This window comes from Podarcis muralis, chromosome 14 (assembly GCF_964188315.1).
Source record: "Podarcis muralis chromosome 14, rPodMur119.hap1.1, whole genome shotgun sequence".
NCBI lineage: Eukaryota > Metazoa > Chordata > Lepidosauria > Squamata > Lacertidae > Podarcis > Podarcis muralis.
The window spans coordinates 24110717-24132826 of record NC_135668.1 but is presented as its reverse complement, the minus strand read 5'-3'; the positions used below and the strand labels follow the sequence as shown (position 1 = coordinate 24132826).

Genomic DNA, 22110 nt, shown 5'->3' with positions numbered 1-22110 from the left:
CCGCGGCCACCCAAGTGCTTCTGGGAATCCCGCTGTCTACACCGGAACCCTGAGAGGAAATCCTACGGAGTTTCCACCAGAGAAAGAATCACGTCACTCTCAGGCCCTTCCCCTTTTCCCTGCCTGCCTGCCGGCCTGCCTGTGTTTACCCACGCAGCCCGTGCACATGGCTCCTTCCCTTCTCTGATTGGTCGGGGCTCCCGGGTCTGCCGCGGCGTCTCCAATGGCGGCGCTGTCCACGCGCCGAGGCCCGCCAAGCGGTTGGCCGCGGCGCCCCGATCACGCCGCTTGACGCCAGGGACTGTCACGGGCGCAGCCAATCAGGCGAGAGGGCCTGTGGAGGGAGGCTGAGGCGAAACTCCGCGTTCCTTCCTCGTCTGCCTTCCCCCTCAGAGGGTTGAGGCGCCGGCGCCGGCGGTGTCCGTCGTCGTCGTCCGGGCAGGGGGGCCTGAGGCGCGTCATGGCGGCCGAGGAGTCGTCGTCGTCGTCTGTGGTGAAGGCGCAGCTGGCCTTGTCTCTGTCGGAAGCGGCGGCGGGCGGCTACAGCGGCGGCGAGACCGTGTCCGGGCGGGTGGTGCTGGAGGCGGCGGCGCCGCTTCCCCTCCGCGCCCTCCGCCTCGAGGCTACCGGGCGCGCCAGGGCCGCTTGGGGCGAGGGAGCCGCCGCTGTGGCCGCCGCCGCCGCTTCTCCCTCAGCGGCAGCAGGAGGGGGCCCGGGGGCCCGGCTGGAGGCGGAGGTGCCCTACTTGGACGTCCGGCAGCACCTGCTCGGGCAGGACCCGCGCCCGGCAGGTGAGAAGGAGGCAGGAAGCGGCCCATGGCGTGGGGAGGGGAGGCTTGGCTTGGTCGGGCTGCGAGGGGTCGCTTGGAGAGGGCCAGAAGGGAGAGAACAACATATCGGGGTGACAACCTTTATAATATGTGGGGGTGGGTAGGTAAGCCCCGCCCCACATAATCGATCAGAGCAGCATTTGAATGGTAATGCCCATCAACCTGGGGGGCTGTCCCCTCAAATAGATTATGGGGGGGGGGTGGAGTGACGTCGGCCCATAGGGGGTTACCTCCTATGGAACAGATCTATTGTCTGATTTTGTTCAGAATATTAATAATGTTGGCATTGTTAATAGCGCACTCACTGCAAGTTGGTGTTTGTTATTGTTTTTGTTTTAAGGCATTTGCGCCCTGCTTAATTTCTCGCATTCCTAAGCAGTTTGCATGAAGTTTACATAAGGGACCAAGTGTGGTGTGAGGGAAGGTTCAGGTTCAAATCCCCTCTTGGTCATGAAGCTCAGTGGGTGAACTTGGGCAAGTTGCTCTTGCAGCCTAACTAATCTATCTCACAGGGTTGGGAGGAAAAGATGGGGTGCAAGGGGGAGAACTGCGTGTGCCACCTTGAGCTGCTTGGAGGAAAGGTGGGGTATAAATTATATGTAAATGAAACCAGGGGTCACAACGTGTAGGAGGGGCTGGGATGAGGTTGGGGACTGCAAGTGGTAGCTTTTTTAAAAACCATGAGTACTGAGTGAAACATTACTCATTAATTTCACTGTGTGCACTTATGTAAAACTTAAGTTTTACAACTCTCTTGGGTGCCAAGATCAGCAGAGGGTTGTTCCTCTGCCCTCAGAAACTTGGAGGGGGAACATTATCTGTGGCAGCCCCTAAGTTGTGGGAGATCCCTCGCCAAGGAAGTGTGCCATTCACCTTCATTATACAGCTGTTGTGCTCACACCCTCCTTGTGGGTTTCATAGAAGCATCTGATTGGCCATTGCAGAAAGCAATATGCTGGACTCGATGGACCTTTGATCAGATGCAAGAGGGCTCTTGTGTTATTATTCCAAGCTTACTGGCAAAGGTGTTTGCCAACCCTAAATAGAGATGACAGGGATTTAATTTGGAATGTTCTGCATGCAAAGCAGATGCAGTATTGTTGAGGTATAGCTCCTCTCCTTTATAAGAACACAGGAAGCTGCACTATGCAAAGTCAGACCATTAGGCCAGGAAGGAGGATTGCGTGATAGTTTATAAGTTTCTAAACTTGAGTGGTTTTAAAAAATTAAAAAATATAAGCAAAAAATCATAACCAATTTTAAACAACAATTATCAGTTCATGCAAACACAAACCAGCATAAATACAGCATCATAAAATCAATTTAATAGTGACATGAAGCAGAAATATCCAGTAAAACCATGCCACTCAAATTCTCAGAAAGCACCTGAACCATGCCAGAAAGAAGTTGGCAATTTTAGTTCTGGGCCATCATGTGAAATAACACTTGAGAAGATGTTTCTAATAATTGCTTTCCTCCTCCACACTGAAAAACCACATAGTTGTTTGGAACAGGGAGATAGACAGGCCAAGGGCAAGAGTATGACTTGCTGGCACAGGTGTGAAGGAAGTTAGCAAGGGACTACTCACAAGGGTTTGGTTATGGAGGACTTCTACTTTTAGGCTGTGTTCCTAGTGGCAATTCTTTCTGTTAGAACTAGGGTTGGACACATCTCCCTGCAGCTGTGAAGTTTACAGTAGCTTGGTGTTAAGTTACTGCAGAAGATCAAAGAAAGAATTTTCTTCCATCCACCTCGGACACTTAAGAAAAAATGTTGTGGTCATTGATGTTCTGCTTCTAGATAAAAACAGTTCAGTACAGTATCTCAGCATATTTCCTTTCTCATTTCAAAGCAATATGAAAAATAGGCTTGTGCAGTTTGTGATCCACCCAGATGCACATAGTGCACCTTTTTTTACCCGCCCCGCCCCCCTGGTGTTGTGTAGCCAGAAAACAAAGGGAGAGGAGATTTATTAAGTCTTGGTGGGTTGCCATACTTGGCTGGTAGGCAACATTCACAATCATGCTGATGATGTAAGAAAGAGTCAAAATTAAATCAAGAAGAGAAATTATCCATAGATTAAAAATCTTATCTATTTAATATCATTCACTGGTAGTGGAAACCACCACAGATGACAGTAAATTTCCCCATTATATTAATAAGACTTTTAATTATGCAAAGTGCTTTAAAGTTTTTGCTGTGTGTGTGATAACTGCTAATACAATCTGAGAGGGGGATTCCTGAAACCAGACTGCTTGACCTTGAAACAAACTGCATGAACTCAGTGGGAGGAAGGGCAGTCACTAAGTGGTAGAGCATTTGCTTTACATGTAGAAGATCCCAGGTTCACTTTCCAGGCAGACCTGGGAAAGAACCCAAAACCCTAGAGAGCTGCTGCCAGTCAGTGTAGACAATACTAAGCTAGATAGACCATTGGTTTGACTTGGTATGAGGCAGCTGCCCATATTCCTAACCTTGATTACTTTTCATTTCTTTTGAAAACCACCCAGATTCATTTGCGACCCACTGACTGAATAAGGAGCCAGACAAAGTTGGTTTGGCTGAAGTAAAGACCACTTTATTAAGCTTAAATGCAACAAACCAGATGATTATCTGCAGAAGGAAACTCCTATAGGTGCAGGAATAAACTGAACCTGCAGCTAATAAGACAAAACACCCTGCCTAGGCAAATGGGCGATCAGATCCCAGCCTAGCAAAGTGACGCAGGGCCCTGTGTAGCTCAGGACTGGTGTCGCTTCGGCAGCAAGGTCTGGGCTGGCACGTGATGGGCTCCATTTGCCCTCTGCGCCCCCACAGTGTGTGCACTCCCTAAGCACCATGAGAACACACGCCGCCACTGTGAATGACCCCACACCCCAAGATCATGTATTTCAGCCTGATTTCCAGGTTAACCTTCCAGGTTCTTATAAATGCCCCTGGGGTTCCCCTGACAGTACCACACCAACCTTGGCAGAATATCAAACCAGACAAGCCTAACCACAGGCCAATGCTGCCTGGTGAACGGGAGGCCTACGTCCTTGCCACCCAAGTGAATTAGCAAGACTTGGGGAGAGTCCCAGATCAGTCCACAATTGAATAAACTTCACAGCAGCTGATCTTCCTGCATGCTATGGTAGCCTAGTGGCTGGACTTTCGCACACCAGCTCAGTCCCAGCTGAGACAAGTTTCTTTTTCCTCTGGCAGTGGATGTGCAGGGAAGTATTCTGGCGGGGGGGGGGGGCTCCTCCCCTTCCAGCAGGCAGCTTTGAGCTATGGAATGGAAACCCTACATGAATTGAGATTTTATTGTACTGGTTCCTCTGAACATGATATGACATTGAGACTGAGTGGATTGGTTAGATTCTTCACACAATGAAGCTGAGATAGAGCTGAGACTTGAACCTCAGTCTTACAAATCCACTTCTCTGTTTACTGGCCTGTGCTGGAGTTTTGGGGGCATGAGTACTGAGGACTAGCCCCACTTAAGTACTTGGGCATGCCCAAGACCTGTTTGAGCCTTTAGAGAACATTCTGGTGGTGGTTATGATGTTCCTTGAAGTATCATCCTGCTCAGTCGCTTGAATTTCTTGCCAGTTCACTCTACAACACTGTTTTCAGGCAAATCCATCTCTGTTTAATTAGAATAATGTTGATTCTACTAGCTGTAATCAAAGGGCAGAAGTAATTGTGCCTAAATGTCTAGATCAGTCACAAGAGTTGATCAACTTGCTTTCAGCACAAAGCTACTTTGGGCAACACCTTATCATACCAGTCAAAGGACAGATTCTTAAAGTATGTGGGAAGAGGAAGTGCTTGGCTGGGCACATGTGATGTACATCCTTTAGTTACGTTGTTCACCATTGATTCAGAGGAAGGTTCAGACGAATCTTCCAGTTGTTTCTTGAAGCAATTTGTAATCTATTTCCTCTGTGTGGAACAGTTAATTACATGTCTTGTTGGTTTTTAGTGTGGTCATTAAGATTCTTCAACAGACAGGTATGCTGCTGTGCTGTGCACAGCCTACCTTGGGCTTATACTGATTGCTTTAGTTCAAAAAGACTAGAAAGGGCATTTCTTGTTTAGGTACTTCCTGTGATGGCACTGCAGTTGGGAAGGCAATCGAAGAAGTGCATCATGCTAAAATTGCTTTTGTGAAATCCACTGGATTTCTTTCACAAGTTTTAAAAGACTGGCCTTCCCCACCAGTGAGGAAGTGGGAATCTGACAAGAATTTGAGACCAAACTGTAGCAAACAGTTACACTATTCTGTAACCCTGGCTCTTGCACAGGCTGTTACACAACACGTGCAAGTTTCTGCTGTAGCAACAGGCCTAGCCAGTGAACATGGCTTCAGATCCTGTCTAGTAATACTGAGTTAGATAGACTAATGGTCTGACTCAGTAAAGGCGGCTTCCTTTGTTCCTAAAGAATGAAATGCATAGGATTGTAATGTGGGAGCATTGCACCCAGACAGCATCACAAACCATGATGTTGTTGTATTGGTGCAATACAATAGGCTGGACAGTGTGGTGTGGTAGGAATTCGTTCACAATGTTCAGTTTTGTGCAGTTAGTGGTGTGAGTGTGACAACACTTAATATTGAACATGATTCTTAAGTTTAAATGCTACATTACAATGTCTCTTACTTACACTTTGTAAATATGTGTACCTCATAAACACTAAATTTTTATTTTTCATGACAGCAGTAAACACTATCTTCTCTGTCCTTTCTTCTTACTTTCTTCTATTACAAAGTTGTTTAGCTGTTCACTCATTAACAAAAGCATTATTCCCATATATTTCTTAGGTTGGAGACAGGCAATAGTTTCAAATGTGATTCACAAGAGAGAGCACTGCTTGTAGCATGCACCCACATATCACATTTGCTTCTGGTAATCAAGTGTTTGTATTGCTTGTATAAGGGGAGACAGTGGGATGCAAGAAAGTAAATTCTAACCCAAGCCATTTTGCGTCCTTTAGCAAGTTCTGCAGTAGCTCTAGGTCATAGATGAAGCACAATAGGAGTCCTCTTCAAAGTGGCACCTAAGTAATAGGTAAAGGTAAAGGGACCCCTGACCGTTAGGTCCAGTTGCGGATGACTCTGGGGTTGCGGCACTCATCTCGCTTTACTGGCCGAGGGAGCTGGCGTACAGCTTCCAGGTCATGGGACCAGCATGACTAAGCCGCTTCTGGCGAAACCAGAGCAGCACACGGAAACACCGTTTACCTTCCCGCCAGAGCAGTACCTATTTATCTACTTGCACTTTGATGTGCTTTTGAACTGCTAGGTTGGCAGGAGCTGAGCAACGGGAGCTCACCGCGTCACAGGGATTTGAACCGCCGACCTTCCGATCAGCAAGCCCTGCTTCCCGCATCCCCTAAGTAATAGATTGCCTTAATTCTGCAGTTTGTGTGTTCAAAATCATTATGATCTATAATTTTTTCAAAAAGTGGGAGGAAAAAGCCAACCACGTGTCTTCTTTTCCCTGTAGGTGATGAGGGCTTAATCCTGTTAGAAGCCGGAAAACATGAATACCCTTTCAGCTTTCAACTCCCCCAGCAGTAAGTGATGTAGCATAATTTGACATATTGGTTTTTATTGTTTCTTGAAAACTATCTAGGGACACTTCAGAAATAACAGAAATATATATATATATATATATAGATTATACTTGGTGATCCAAATTCTGTCCATATATTGATTTTGTTTGGTTTGTATCTTTTTAAAGAAAGTGCTTTATTCACCAGTAGTTGAGAACTGTAGAGCCTTGGGAGTGAGAATTTAGGCTTTAGTACTCTCCTGCCCTTTTTCCTATTAAATGAATCAAGCAGGATGACCTGATGCAAGCAGTTGAGATGGGGCAGAGGTAAAATGCAACATAAGATACAAATGTGCCTCTTGCAGTACTGTTTTATCTTGCGCTCACGGGCTGAAACAAATTGTGATGGAGGAGGATATGAGAAGGCAGCAGGTCAATGTAAGCAGCTTAATTTTTGCAGTTGGTAAAGCTGAAGCAGTTGAATAGCATTGATATAGAGTTTTGTGAAACTGTAAATACTGTTTGTATGGGAATTGGGTAACCTTTGACCCTCCAGATGCTGTTGGATTCCAGTTTCAGTCACCCGTGATCTTTAGCCATGCTGGCTGGGGCTGATAGGAGTCCAACAACATCTGGAGGGCTCAAGTCTCCATCCCTGGGCTAGGGCATAAAGAGAAATGTGTTCTCTTTATAAGGAGAGGGGACAGAAAAATGTGGATAGTAAGATGGTGGATGACCTAGGGAGAGAGAAGGTTATTCCTGTAGATATTTTTCTCCCTGATAGCAGAAGCTTCTTTATCCCATGCCTTCAGCAGGCAACACCTGTGCCTTTCATCACAATCATGAAGCCAAAAAAAGTATAGTTGAACAGTTGACCAGTCAAAAAACAGTTGATCAACAGACCAATCAAATAATGGTCAAGTGTGTTTTAAAGAGATAACTTCTTAGAAGAAAGGTAACAACTCTACAGTGTAAAGCTAACCCCTAAATCTGCTGGCTGGGAGAATTAAGATGTGTCAAAGACCCCTCTCTGGCATCCTGGGAAGGTGGCAGTGCATGTCTGCCTCAGAGGCCAGTGGAAAAACACCACAAGTGTAAATTATCACTGGTAGTGTGTTACCAGGTGAGGCCCTGAAACAGGACATTCTGGGGTGGGGCAGAGGCTGGATCAACCACCCTTTTAATTCTCCAAAAGAATTGTACTCACCCACTTAATTCCTCCCCTCCTTGGTTTAGAAGGAATGTTTCATAAAATGGGCAAAACAGAAGAAAAGTGTGCGTGCGTGCGTGCCCGTGTGCGCGCGCGTGTATGCATGCATGTATAGACCATAGCTGTCAACTTTCAGATTTGAAAATAAGGGATCAGCAGCCTCACCTGTCCCGGGGACAGTCTACGGGATATCTAACAATCCGGGGAAGCAGCGGGAAACGGCGCTGGAATAAGGGAATTTCCCACACAAAAAAGGGAAGGTTGACAGCTATGGTATAGACAGACAGACATGTACTACACTGACTGGCACAAGCATGCAAGACTTTGGAGTTGGGTGATCCATCCCTTCGCTTTCCACCCACCATCCCACTTAGAATTGATCTGCCCATTGTCAAATGGTTTGATGTATATTCTAATTACAAAATTATTATAGTGGTACAATGAAATTAACTTTTACCAGTATTTACAACTTTTAATAAATTGACTTCTGGCAATGTTAGATTAGTTCTGTAGAAATGTGAATGATTTGCTGAGCAGTTAAGCCATATTCAGATATTTACTTGTTCACATGATGAGAACAGGGACACACTTGCTGGCCCTGAACCATCCATTATGTCCTTGGCTGTATATTGAGAATCTAGGCATGTAGACACCTTATGCAATTCAGAATCCTGAATGAAAGGTTATTTAAATAACATTGGGAGACTATACTTATAGAGCAGTTTCCCTGCTTTTCCCTCTAGCACATGGATGCATCTAGCACATAGGAAATGGGGATGGGATGCAACAGCTGGACTAAACAGGATTTATTTTGTTGGCTTTTGTCCTGTACACCAGACTTGACGTACAAAATTATCCAAAATAATGCAATTAAAACAATGATGTTTCCATCAATGGCTGTTTGTGTTACTGCTTAAAGAAACCTTCAGTTGCAGCAGGTTGTCAGAGGAAGTTTTCTGCAATTCTTGTCTCTGCCCCCTGACTACTGCACAGCTAGGAGGCAAACAGTCCTCTCCTGTGTTTGCAAACAAATGAACCTATAGGGAAATGATACAAGTAAACCGCCACCCAAACAATAGCAATCTTGTGCTCATTCATTTTTTTATCCACCTGTTGGTCAAATAGGTGGTAAATACACTGGCATGCCAATCCTGTTACAAAGTATTTTGATGACGCCTAAGATGTGCAGGAAGCTCAAATGCTGCTTGGCATAGTTTTGCTCATTCACAGGCCCATATAATGCATACAGTCAATCTTAAAACTGTTTTGTCATGCCCTAGCTTCTCTTAAACATGCCTGCTTGGTTTATGTTGCTTATGCCATGGCATTCTAGCAAGAAGGTGGTTGACCATGCATTTGTTAAGTCTACCTCTGAGAAAGGTGCCAAACTTGTAAATGGGTATTTTGTTTTGTTTTGTTTTGTGTCCAGACCTTTAGCAACCTCTTTCACGGGCAAATATGGCAACATCCAGTACTGTGTGAAAGCAACCCTGGAAAGGCCAATGGTCCCTGATCAAACTGTGAAGAGAGAGTTCCAGGTTATCAGCCACATAGATGTCAATTCACCCATTCTACTGGTAAGAGCAGATCTAGCTGTGCTATACGTGCTATTAACCCTCAGCTATAACCAGGTCTGTGATATTTTGGTCTGTAACTTTGCTGACTTTTCAAATGCATGTAAGCTCCCTTCTAAGCTTCCTCTATAAATAGATAGCCTTTAGGCTGCATGGATTGCCAACAGTTTTTTGTTGCTGTTTAATACCATTGATTACATCCCTGCTGGCACAGCTGTTTCTGCCAAAAGTTGGGGCAGGATTGACATGCATTAATAACAATAACACAAAGCCTAAAGTACTTTATATCAGAGTAGCTACATTTATATGGCTGCAAAGACTGACACTCTCTCAGTAATACTAGGCTATAAGTGGAACCAGAATAAAAAATATTGTAGTGTGAAGTACAGTACGGCTGTTCCGGATTCCAGCCACTCTGTTCCATCCCGCCACCCCACCCCCTGGTTTTCTGTTTCCTCAACAGCCAGCCAGTCACTCATATGTATTTGTTAGAAACCATTGGTCATCACAAAAATAACGTGTAAAAGTATATTTTGGCACAGGTGGTCCCCAGCTGGTCAACATTCCACTGAGCACACTCACTCCTCATTGGGCTGTTTTGGGTTTTTCCCATACCCTCCTGGGGTTTTTTCCCCCTAAAGTTGTTTCGTGCTTCTGCAAATTTTCCAGCTGCTTGTTGGGTGGTGGTGCTGTTGTGGCTATGCAAGCAATAGTATTTGCAGCCTGAATATCAGAGATAGAGGGAATGATAGAACAAGCATTATAGTGAACTATTTATCATTTCTACCCTGTGATTTAAGCTCTGGTTTTCATCCTATACATCCTTCCATTTTGCATTTCTTTTTTCAGCATTACGTGTATAGATGCAGCTGTCTCAGATCTTCTGTTATTAATATTATGGATTTACTCACATTTAAAGCATTGGGCTTCTCATGATCAGTGGAATTATTTCAGAATACTAAAGTAACAGAATGGAAGTGGGCTGAATTCCCATTCCATCTAAACATAAAATGAGATCTTCCCTTCTTATTATGGGACCTAAGATCTAATAACTGCTTGCTTAAATCTGATTCTGTGATTTCTGCTTCTCAGGAAATGCTGGAACCATTTTATCTTTTCATCATAATGCTAATGTAGCAAGTATTCTGTGCTCTTGGTATTCAGCATTGTTTTTCCCCTGCAGCTTTTGCTTCTTGTTAGATTGATGGTTAGGACTGGATGTATTATTTGCCCATTGTGTAAAGGAGAGGTGGAGAACTTGTTACTCTCAAGGCATTGTTAGATTCCAACTACCATCACCCTCAGCCAGAATGGACCAATAACCAGGAATGATGGGAGTTGTAGTTGGCTGGTCACATGTTCCCCACCCCTTATAATAAAGTATAACATTCTTGCTGAATACAAATCAGGTTCAATGATTAGAAACTATGCAAGATTTAAAGGTGAATAGCATTGTCTCCTCCTCCTCTCTGTATTTTTTGATACGCCGTATCTGCCACTGTACCATCAGTGTATATATACCTGCCTGCCCAGCTCTCTTCTCTTCCCCCCTGCACCTTTTATTTGAACAAGCCTTTGCTAATGCTTACATGAGAACTTGCTCAGCCAGAATATGTGAAGCATTCAAGTGTTACTAAAGTGCCTTACTCACCAAATAACCATTTCATTTGGCATAGCTTTCAAACTCCATACAAAAGCAGTTTCCAGTCTGTTTTCCTTATAACAACTTCAGCTTCTGCAGCAAAGAGTTCACCTTACACCCTTACCTATGATTCAGTTTGAGAGCAAGGAAAATGTTTTTTTGTTTACAAATATATATATATTACAGTGGTACCTCGGGTTACAGCCGCTTCAGGTTACAGACTCCGCTAACCCAGAAATAGTACCTTGGGTTAAGAATTTTGCTTCAGGATGAGAACAGAAATTGTGTGGCGGCAGCGGGAGACCCCATTAGCTAAAGTGGTACCTCAGGTCAAGAACAGTTTCAGGTTAAGAACGGACCTCCATAACATATTAAGTTCTTAACCCAAGGTACCACTATCTATTTATATATAAAAGCACCTGAAAATTTGAAAAACAGAGCACAGAGGACCCACTGATTCTCAGTCCAGTAGCCTTCAATTGGCACAAAATAAATAACATTTACAGGGCTCTTTGCAATACAAAGCAGAAAGCTTCTGAAGAAAAGGTATTGACTTGATGGTTGACGTGCATTTGATCAGCACTGAACTAAGAGATCCACTCTCTGTGCATGCACACCCACAGAGAGAGAGGGGGAGAGTTTTTAAAGGGTTGCAATCACACTTGGAAATTACTCAGAGTCATTCTGGAAGAAATTTCCTAGTTGTCAGTAGTTACCAGGTAATATATAAATGAAAAGCCTACAATTGTTCATGACATTTAGTATCGCTTAAATGATATATGGATCCAATTTTGAATTTTGTTCTTCACACTTCAGTGGATGGCTGAACCAAAATCCAGTGTGTTATTTTTATGTATAAAGTAGGTTGAGTATAACCTTGTTTCCAGAAGTGTGTATATTTTTACATGAATGTCTGGTCCAAGGGACCCAAGGGACAGTTCTCAACGTCCTCAAGGCTTGGTTGTTCCAGTGAGTTTGGCTAGGAGTCTGATGTTCCTAATCAATGTGTCATACCACAAACTACTCCTGTAATACTTTTCTCTTTCAAAATTAGCTTGCCTTCCAGCAGGGAGCTGCTATTTGAGAAACACAGGTCCAAAAACCTCCTTGGACATGTAGAACTAACTGTCATGTTATTTGGATCCTGACCCCCCTCTGCATAATATTGACTGGAAATTCTACCTGTCCCTCCCCCTCCCCCACACCCGAATGACTTAATGGAGTAGGAGCCAGTTCTGTACCCTTTAACTTTATTCAGTGTAATAACTTATTTTAGTGAAATGAGTTTTTACAACTTATGAAATGTCAGATCAGCAGGAAAGACAGACTTGGGTTAGCATTAAGGAAGATCTGATAACAGAAGCCATGCAAAGGAACAGATTGCTAAGGGAATCTTTTTTTATGGAAGGTCACTCACAAGTTTGAGTGGTGGGGGAGTGGCTTGAACTAAAATACCTATGAGGTTCTTTCTGAATCTGTGACATTTGCTTGGCTTTGTGCTTCTTAAAATTCACTCCTGTTACACAATAATTATGCCCTCGTTTTGTCTGTAAAATATGTACTGCTGTTCTGGTACAGTAGTTCGAAATGGCCCAGAGAGAGGTAGATGAAAGCCAGTGGAGCTGTAGCTCAACCTCCTGCTGTTGCTGTTAAATCTATAGCAAGTACAGTTCACTGTAGCAAATGCACTGTAGCAAATGCACAACTGCATTGTGTCTCTGGTCATTCTCTCTTTTGTGTAGGATGCCTTCAGTTTGCTTGAACTTTCATGTTAGTTTTCTTAAGTTAGCCTAGTAGGGCTTAGCACAGGTGATGTTAATATTACCTCAAGTAACTCTCCTAACCTTGTTGGCTGCATATTTTCATTACTTCAAAGTTAATTAAAAATGTTAGTCACACTTGTTTTCTGATGTGTATTTAATTCAGCCCTGTAACATAACTTGCCAAATACTGTAACTGCTTTACCCAGCTGAATAGGTTGTGCAGTTTGTTTGGTTTTGTTTCTCAAGTCTAAACGTAACATTTGAACTTCCATGCATTATTATGAAATGGTAATATAAACCAGTTGAGACTGCTCACTAAAACAATATCCTCATTGGCCAAAGCACCAGTGTGCCTCCTCTTGTTGGCAACAGCCTTTGGGCATTGAAAAAACAGTTTTGCGGGCAGGGTTTTTTTCCCTTAGGAAATCACATACACAAACCCACTTATGGTAACACAAAATCCACTCACATATAAGGATGCTAGAGTATTTGAAATTAATGCAGTCATCTCTGTGTTGTGTGTTTACCATATCTATGACTGCTTCCCATATTTGTTCCTGCTTGATAAATCTGGTAACACTGAAACAATAAAAAGTCGCATGACTTTGGTTAACTTTCAAGTGGGGTCATTTTTCTGTCTATAAAGTATTAATTGATTGCTGTCCCTTTTGACCACCCCATTCTAATATTTGTAAGAATGTGAACAAAAATGAACTTGCATTTTGCAGCATAGCATAAGGTAGTAGTTCATAAAATTGTGTAAACTGGACTGGTTGTGTGCCATATGATTCTTAGTAGGCTTGAGTTCTAAATCAATTCCTGAGGGATTCAGTAACCTTCCGTTTCAAAATTAACCACTGTCTACAGAGACTCCTTTATGCATTTTCTCATTTGGGTCCATTTAGATGGAGGAAAGCATGTCATCCCATTAAAATAAAATAATATGCTGTTGAGGGTTGGCAGAAGCTTTATCCTTTCCCACCATAGAGAATGGAGGGAGATGCATTTTCTGCCCGTGTAATTGCTGCCTCTGCTTCACACCTCTGTCTGTGCCTGCTGAGTGAAGAAATCTTACATATGCATGGTCTCAGTGGATCACTCTCACATTGTGTTGCTCCAAACAAATAAATATTTAGGATCAATTATAACAACAAGAGAGTAGTATTACACAGTGACTTGGTACTTTGCACATGTGGCCACTAATGTCATTTAAATAATAGTAATTGATATGAACATCTGGATAGTAAATTTGAATTGCTAACCTGGGATGCCTAGTTACTGCAGCAGAGAGCAATGAGACTGCAGTGATTGCCAAAAGTGTGTATATGCAGAGATGCCATGTGGAATAAAAATGGGAAGGGGACATGTCTTCTCCAAAAAGAATTACACTCACTTTGGAGCTGTCTGAGAGAATGCAAATCCTGTTTGCCTCATATGGAGCAGTAACCTGTTAAAGTGGATTGTGGTGTGCCACATGGGTAGAGCTATCTGCTTTGCCTTCCTTGCCATGTGATGGCTACTGCCAAAGCTAATGCCATTGTGCGTCTCGCCTTAACTTACCTCACTTATCTCAAGCTGCACATTTCTGCACAGACTTTTGTGGGTTGAATATGTTATATTGGTTTAATTATATTGAGCTGTATGTAGCTTGCTCAGAGACCACATGGGTAAAGGACAAACTATAAATGCCTGTAAATAAACAAACTCTTAATTGGTGAGTCAAGCACAGGTGAATTGCTGGTACCTGTGGGTTTGAAACCACTATTCTTTTAATGGTTTTTTATTCTTTTTTACAGAGCCCTGTAAGACGAAGCCAGGAAAAGATGATTGGATGCTGGTTTTTCACTTCTGGCCCAGTTTCCCTCAGTGCCAAAATAGAGAGGAAAGGCTATTGTAATGGCAAGTATACCTTCTTCAATAAGACTGAAACTGGATATTAGGTTGATAAATACCAAGTCCCACCCCTCTGTCAAGATCCTATTATCCCAAATTCCTATTGGGGGTGGAATTTTCTTGGAAGTGTTGACAAGTGGGATGGAAGGGCTCAAGCATTTCCACATCAGCTGGTTTTCTTCAAAAAAATATCTCCACTCTGCAGTTCTCACTCTGTTCTGCTGTTTTCAGAGCCAGAGTTAGGAAAAAGGTGATTTAGATGGTCTGGGATGAGGGCACTCGCAGAGTAGAATTCGTGGGCAGAGGAACAGCTAAGGACCTCCCCTCCCCAATCCTCCTGTTCTCCTTCGCAGGTGTCCTTCTGCTTCTATATTAGTGTTGGAATGCCATGTTTTCCCCATAACATCAATGCCCTATCTAAAAAGCCTCAGGTTTTGTCACTTTAAGAGGGAAAAGGTTAAGTAGAAAGCCAAATAAATGATTATTAAAATCATTGTAGATACGTATACAAATGTAGGACTTGTATACAAATGGTGCTTGTTGCCACAATAAACATAGGAAGTTTTTTTCTAAACATTATAAACTCGCAACAGAAGGAAGAAAAATAATTTGCATCATGTGATGAATGAAGTTCTTTGTCACTCAAGTACATCATAATGCTTAGTAATTAATTCGTTCTTTGTGAAATTATTTCTTTCTTAGGTGAAGCAATACCAATTTATGCAGAAATTGAGAATTGTTCCTCTCGCTTAATTGTTCCAAAAGCTGCTATTTTCCAAACACAGACTTATCTGGCTAGTGGGAAAACGAAAACTTTTCGGCAGATGGTCGCCAATGTGCGAGGAAACCATGTTGCTTCTGGGAGCACGGATACCTGGAATGGGAAAACTTTGAAAATTCCACCTGTCACCCCTTCTATCCTTGACTGCTGTATTATCAGAGTTGAATATTCCTTAGCTGTAAGTGTGGCTTTTCACCATTTAATTTAAGGTTTGAAGACACTATTACTGTAACTAATAGACTTAAATTCAGGCATACTTACCTTTTACTAAATCTTCCTAAGCATTGCTTGCTCCTTCAGAGAGTTTGAATTGTTCTGTATGTCCAAAAGTAGTAGGCTAACATTTAGCTGCTGGAATTTTAAGGGGTTAGGAGTCCACAACTGAAGTGGTTGAGATGGTGTTAAAATGGCTGGAAGGTAATGTTGAAAGTAGGAAACAAAGCCAAATTCCTGAAACAGGGTAGATGTATATGAATGACAGCACAGTTATATGTGCTTAACCCTCAAATAGGGATAAAGGAAGAATCCTGCAAGCGTAGTTTCCAAAGTGAACACATCTGACCTCATCCACCCAAACCAATGTGCAGATCAGATAAGGAGTCTGTTTCAGAAGCTGCACATGGCTGGATTTGTAGATATCTTGTAGCTCTCCATAGGTATGAGGTGGCCTGAGGGCTGCCTCCCTCTTTTCTAGATATTTTATTATTGTCATCATGATTTCTTAAATTTGCATACCGCCCTACATGCATAGATCTCAGGGTGGTTCACAATAAAATTACTACAGGCAACAGCTGGCAGCCAGTGGTGTCTGGCCAGAATCAGTGTAATATGCTCAAACTGTCTTGCCCCTGTGAGCAACCTGGCCACTGTATTCTGCACTAGCTGAAGTTTCTAAACCATCTTCAGAGGCAGCCCTAGGTATCATGCAGTGCAAAAATCTTACCTAGAGGTTACCAGAGCATAGACAATAGTAGGCTATTCCAGATAGGGGCACAGCTGAGCCACCAGCCACCTGAGCCTCAAGTGTCAGCAAAGGATGCAGAAGTACCCCCAAGCTGCATAGCTGCTCCTTCAGAGGGTGTGTAACCCCTTCAAGAAGCCCTGTGCACTGCCTAGCTGCTAGTCTAGGTGCTTGGAAGAAGCTTTTTAAAACAACTGGAGTGAAGACAGGCCACCTCATACATATGAAGATCTTTAACCACCTTGTGTTGTTTTTTAACTTGTAAACAGCATTTACCCCTCCCTTTTAAAAAAAAAAGAAATCTGTGAATTTCTTCTAAAACTATGTGGGACTAGGATGGGGCAGATTGTAGTTTCAGCCTTTGCAGGATTGGTGCAACCCTAATCCAAAACTGTTGGGTTTATGGGAAATTTCTGATCTTGCCTTTGGATACATTTGTAGTGCTAGGTTTGGCTCCTCTCTGACAGATTCTGTGAAATTGTGTCTCTCTCTCATCACAGGTGTACATTCATATTCCTGGTGCTAAAAAGTTGATGCTTGAGCTGCCTCTAGTGATTGGCACAATTCCATGTACTGCATTTTCCAGCAGAAACTCCAGCCTTGCCAGCCAGTTCAGCATGGATATGAGCTGGTTGGCACTATCAATGCCAGAACATCCAGAAGGTACAATTTTGGGTTATGAGATTGGTGTCTGTATTATTCTGGCTGGGTTGTTGTTTTTCTTGCAGTAGCAGGAGCTGCTATATACATTGCAAAAATAAGTTGTGAAGCTCTCATGAAGTGAACTAGAGCCAATGTAAAAAGTCATAGATAGTTCCAGAGGCAGGGCAGGGGGACATGCAAGTGCTTATTTATTCTTTTAACCCACCTAGAAACATACTTTACCCTTTTGGGGGGGGCTCCATTTCCCCCCCCCCCCCCCGTGCCTCCACTGTAGTAAATTGATTGTTGAGCTTGAACTGGGGAGGTTTTTGTCAACTTAAACCAGAGATGGTAAAACATGTGGCCCTCCAGATGTTGCTGGACTCCCAACTCCCATCAGCCCCAGCCAGCAAGGTCAATTATCAGGGGTGATGGGAGTTTCAGTCCAGTAGCAACTGGAAGGGCATAGGTTCTCCATTCCTGCCTTGGGCTAGCTGATGTTTTGTCAGATGAGTATGAGAAGAAAATGCCATGCTGGGAAAGGAAGAAATACGAGTACATTAAGTAATAATAAATCATGAAATCCCTCTGGTTTGTCACAAGTATATCATTGAAACAGAAAGTAATACCTGTATTCATATTCCAGTGCTTCTTAAGTGATTCATCATTTACACTAAAATCTCATTTGTGTTGTTGGTCATCAGGCATCATAGAGTAGGGCTTAGGAGAAGATTCATCTGCAGAAGAGAACCATGGAAGTAGTAGCTAATGTATGTTTAAAAAAATACTTTCTTTTGCTAGCACCGCCCAATTATGCCGATATTGTGTCAGAGGAAGAGTTCTCAAGACATGTCACTGCTTATCCACAACTACTTGACTGCAATGAAGAACTATGCTGCCCTATGTTGGCCTACATTCAGGAGTTCCGGTTTCAGCCCCCACCTCTCTATTCAGAGGTAAAGCAAGATCCCTGAGTGCAACTTCTGTCTCAGTCTACCAAAAAAAGTTTATATTAACTTCAGAATCCCAAGCAGTAAAGTGTATTTATTTTCTCTGCAGATTGACCCACATCCTTCTGAGGTGGAAGACAGACAGCCAGTTTCAATAATGGCTTAAGGATGATTGAGAAAGCTGCATCTTGATCAGATGGAATATCTTGATTTTGTTTTCTACAGCCTAAAAGTTTTTTTAAAGCAATTTATTGCTTAAAGTTATCAAGGCAACTGAAACATTAAGATGGACTACACCTTGCCTCTTTGAGGAGAGGCAAGAGATGGAAGAAAGTTGTGTAGTTTAGTTGGCAAAGAAGAAACCATGAGGTCAGATTACCAGGAAAGTGGCCCCTATCTTACCTGGAGCAACTGAAAAATAACTAAGAAGAGAGAAAATTTAGAAACTGGTGCATATAGTGCAAAAATCATTCTGAGGATATTTTCAAGAGCAGCCAAACCACATAACAAAAAGGCTGCACCGAGGAGATATAGTTGTTTTATCTGCATGACTAAATTATCCTGAGAAGGGACATAAAAATAAGAGTAAGTTTCAAAAAGCACTCCTTAAGTTTACAAGGGCTTCTGCTTGACAATCTCAGTACCCAAGCAAGAAAATCTGAGGTCCTGACTGTACTCAGCATCAAAAATAAGAATGTATTAATTTAAAGAAAGAAAGAAATGTCAGATGGACACCTATCAAGTAGTGGTCTTAAAATGCATATTGCTTTATAGGGAATATTAATATATAGCAAGAGTTATGAAGGTGCCAGCTCTTTTTAATTATGAATGGCAGACATTTATTTCAGTGATGAAGCTGGAGTTTTGTTGCTGCACTTCAAGTTTTTGTTTTGTTTTGTTAAGGGAAATACAGTTAAGTTTTCTACAACTCTCCAGAACTGTCCCGTCCCCCCCCCCCCTGCATCTTTACCAATGGGACAAAATCTGGCAAGGGCAGCCAAATACTACACCAGTCCTTAAATTCAGCAACTTGAGCCACTGCCACTAGAGCAATTATAGGTAGGATGCTTTAGCACTCTGCAGGAGTGTCTATAAAGAATGAAGAAAGGAGTAGCTATGATTTCCAATAATGAATTACTGTGTTTAAAAGCCTTTTTTTAAAAAAATCTACCTCTGTTTTGGATATGAGACCTGAGACCAAAAAGCGTAATTCTGCAGTTGGATCTGCCCCTGTTAAATTTCCAGTTTGATAGTCATTTCTCTATGAATTTTGGGGGTTGGGAGAGAGGTTCTTGGAGAATCATTATTTAGCAGGGCAGTTCTCCTTAAAAGCAACATGAGAACCTTTATCAGTGCACGTGTTTATGTACAGCAATCTGGCTCACTTATCAGGGAATAGTTCTTTGCTTTCTTCAGAATTGGGCTGTGTCTTTACTATGGTGCAATATAACTTGAGTTGTTCCTCAGGTCATTTAGAATAGTGAATATTGCTGCTAAGTATAAAGTCTTATATTAGGGGTGCCTCATAGATTGAAGGAAATCCTGTCTAGTATGTACATTATCTTTTTAAGCAGATATACTGCAGCTGGCAAGAAACCTAAATTGTCCATTAAATTCTGGATTTATTATGTTTGCAATGAGTAAAAAGGAAGTAGTTCTAAAGGGGGAGGGATTTCTTAGCTTTTATATGATAGGGCATGCACCTGCATGATGCCGCCCGCCTTCTCCCTTCAGATCAAGCCTTTGGTATAGCCCCCTTGGGCCTATGCCCAACAGTGCATACACATTTCCCTGTTTCCCGCTACCTTCACTTCTCTTCTTCTCTTCCTGTCTCCTTTATCAAATTATGGATTGCAACCTGCTTGGGCAGGGACTTGACCTCTTGTACACTGCAAAGCACCATACCTTAATGACCCTGTATGAACAACAAATAACTTTGAAGCAGTCACCATCTTAAGGGAAAAAACAGTGCCTCTAAGATGACTTCTGCATCTTTAAAAATAGTTTTTAACAGGTATAAGAAAATTAAGCTGCGGCCTGATTTAATTGGGGTCACCACTTCTAAACAATTTACAGTAACAGAATAATAAGCATTGAAGCTTTAAAAGACACACACACACACACACACACACACACACACACACACGTATTAAGGGCCCTGGAATCTGCATTACTGACTTCCTCTAATATTTGTGTTTTCTTGCTGAGTGGATATTTCTACTAGTGATGGGGTCTGTTAGCAGTTTGTGGGGAGGCCAGAAGTACATTTTTTGTTAGACTTGTATTCATGGAGGCTGATAGAATTCATTTTGATGGAGGCTTGTCAGGCCTAGCTATTGGGGAGGGGAGAATTAGGAGAAGGGAGCAAAAATGATTGATTATGGAGAGAAATGGCAGTGAAACCCTATATTCTTAATATGAGCACACCAAGAAGAAAAGGCAGTGGATCCCTCCCATTATTGTGGAGTGGATAAAAGTCTTACTTGCTCAAAGAGCTTCACCAGCCATTAGTAAGCAGAATGGAGGCTGGATTGCAGCCAAAGGTGGCAGAGATTTTTCCTGACTTGTGTGCAATGCCTCTTGAGAGTTTATATGTGTGTGCTTATTACTGCCTGTTGCACTGTTGCTTACAAGTTGCCGAACAAGGTGAAATTTAAACAACATGAATGGAGGAAGAGTCCATGGTGCAATATAGGGACTATTTGCTACGAGTCAGCAAATGACTTGCTAGTCAAAAAAGTGAGGTGGGACTTCTAAAGCCAAACTATATTTCACATGGAGCAGCCAGTTAGTTCTCTAGAGTCTATCTTTCCCTCCCCTCAGCCAGGTGAATTTCTTCCTCTTTTCAAGCTTATCTGATACTAGCAAAATACCAGTGTTTGCAGTGGATGGAGTGTTTCTGGAAAGGCAACTTTGCAAATCATTTGTAGGGGTCTGGTGTGCCCCAGGCGCTTACATCCTTCTTGTGAGAGTTGAGTTGTCTAGTACTAGAGATAAAGATCGTTACAACATTGTTTCCAGGCAGAGCAGCTGGCATCCTACCCAACCCAAAAATATCAACAAGTAGTTTGCATTGTGAGAGGAAGTAAGGGGAATGGACTTTAGGGTCGCTTAGCCTGTGCTATGATGTTCCCAACCACTTGGTGTCAAACCTGCTGGGTTCTATTGCTTGGGCACATTAGAGTAACAGTTTGGCAAAACTGACTTCTAGATGTATTTATTCATTAATTATCTGAAGTGAGGAGCTAGAAATGCCTAATGTTTTATGCTTGTTCAGATGAGATGAGAATGTGACACTTTGCCCATTTGCTGTGTTTATGTATCAGAAAGAAAAAGAAGCTTGAACCAAAATTGCATTGCAACTTATTCTTAAAAAAAAAATACACTTGTCTTAAAATCCAATCCTGCATGGTATCCCAGATGCCTTTTTTATGGGATGCCTGTTTTTTTAAAAATGCAGGATTTCATCTGATGAGAACTAAATTAAGTCTCTTAACTCCTATTTATTACTTGAATAGCAATACCATGGCTGTATAGCATGCGTGTCTTGGGAGGACTAAAACAATGGTTATTAGGTGCTTGCAACGACTTGACTGTAATACCAATAAGAGCTGGCTGTTAGTATCATTCTTGTCATACAGCAGAAGAGCATGTATCAGTACAAAGAATGACAATGCTGCTCTTTTGTTTTCAATCTTGGGATCACTCCTGGGTTACTTGCAAATAAACTGTAACTGTAACTGTGGCCTTAAGTAGTATGTGAGCGGGGGCGGGGGAGTCTTCAGAAGCATGCTGTATCTTTATAAGGCTCTGGTTTGAAACTGAAAAAGCAAAGCTCTGCCTCCTGTACTTAAGGCAGAATTTGCTCCTTAATAATGTATGTTGCCCAATGATGAATTCAATAATGCAGGGGTTTGTGTTTTTGTGTTTTCTGAGCTACTGTAAAACCAGGTTAAAAGCCAAGCAAAAAAAAAAAATCACCCTGAAAAATGATTGTACTTTATATTAAAGTTTGAACCCTATGGGTTCTGTTTCTTAATAAAAGCACAAAAAGCACCTGTTTGTCTTGATTGTGTTGGGGGGGATTGTAAATAATAATAATAATAATGAATAAATAAATAAATAATAATAATAATAATAAATTTTATTTATACCCCGCCCTCCTCAGGGCGGCTAACAACCAATAATAAAAACAAGTTGAATGAATACAACTTAAAAACAAGATTAAAATACAACATTAAACATTAAAATGCAGCCTCATCACAGGAGGAGAAAGGAAAAAAGAAAGAGGGGGAGGGAATCAAATTGACTCCAAGCCAAAGG

The 22110-nt window shown here is 42.3% G+C and overlaps 1 protein-coding gene across 3 annotated transcripts; it reads left to right on the top strand.

The window, feature by feature from the left end:
- Positions 1-373: 373 nt before the first annotated feature.
- On the top strand, positions 374-21843 carry ARRDC4 (arrestin domain containing 4). Of its 3 annotated transcripts, XM_028705916.2 has the most exons (8): positions 374-791; positions 6324-6393; positions 9011-9158; positions 14357-14459; positions 15156-15412; positions 16696-16858; positions 17639-17793; positions 17897-21843. In XM_028705916.2, the coding sequence occupies exons 1-8, from the start codon at positions 461-463 to the stop codon at positions 17951-17953; spliced, it is 1284 nt and encodes a 427-aa protein (XP_028561749.2). In that variant the 5' UTR covers positions 374-460; the 3' UTR covers positions 17954-21843. The 3 variants fall into 3 exon arrangements, with proteins under 3 accessions (XP_028561749.2, XP_077775122.1, XP_028561750.2); XM_077918996.1 differs by lacking the exon at positions 6324-6393 and having other exon boundaries at positions 380-791; XM_028705917.2 differs by lacking the exons at positions 374-791; positions 9011-9158 and having other exon boundaries at positions 6349-6393.
- Positions 21844-22110: the final 267 nt, after the last annotated feature.

Coding starts and splice junctions, on each gene's coding strand:
- ARRDC4 (XM_028705916.2), top strand. CDS start 461: ATGGCGGCCGAGGAGTCGTCGTCGTCGTCTGTGGTGAAGGCGCAGCTG. Junction 14,460..15,155: donor GAGGAAAGGCTATTGTAATG/GCAAGTATACCT, acceptor TTTCTTTCTTAG/GTGAAGCAATACCAATTTAT. Junction 15,413..16,695: donor GAGTTGAATATTCCTTAGCT/GTAAGTGTGGCT, acceptor CTCTCATCACAG/GTGTACATTCATATTCCTGG.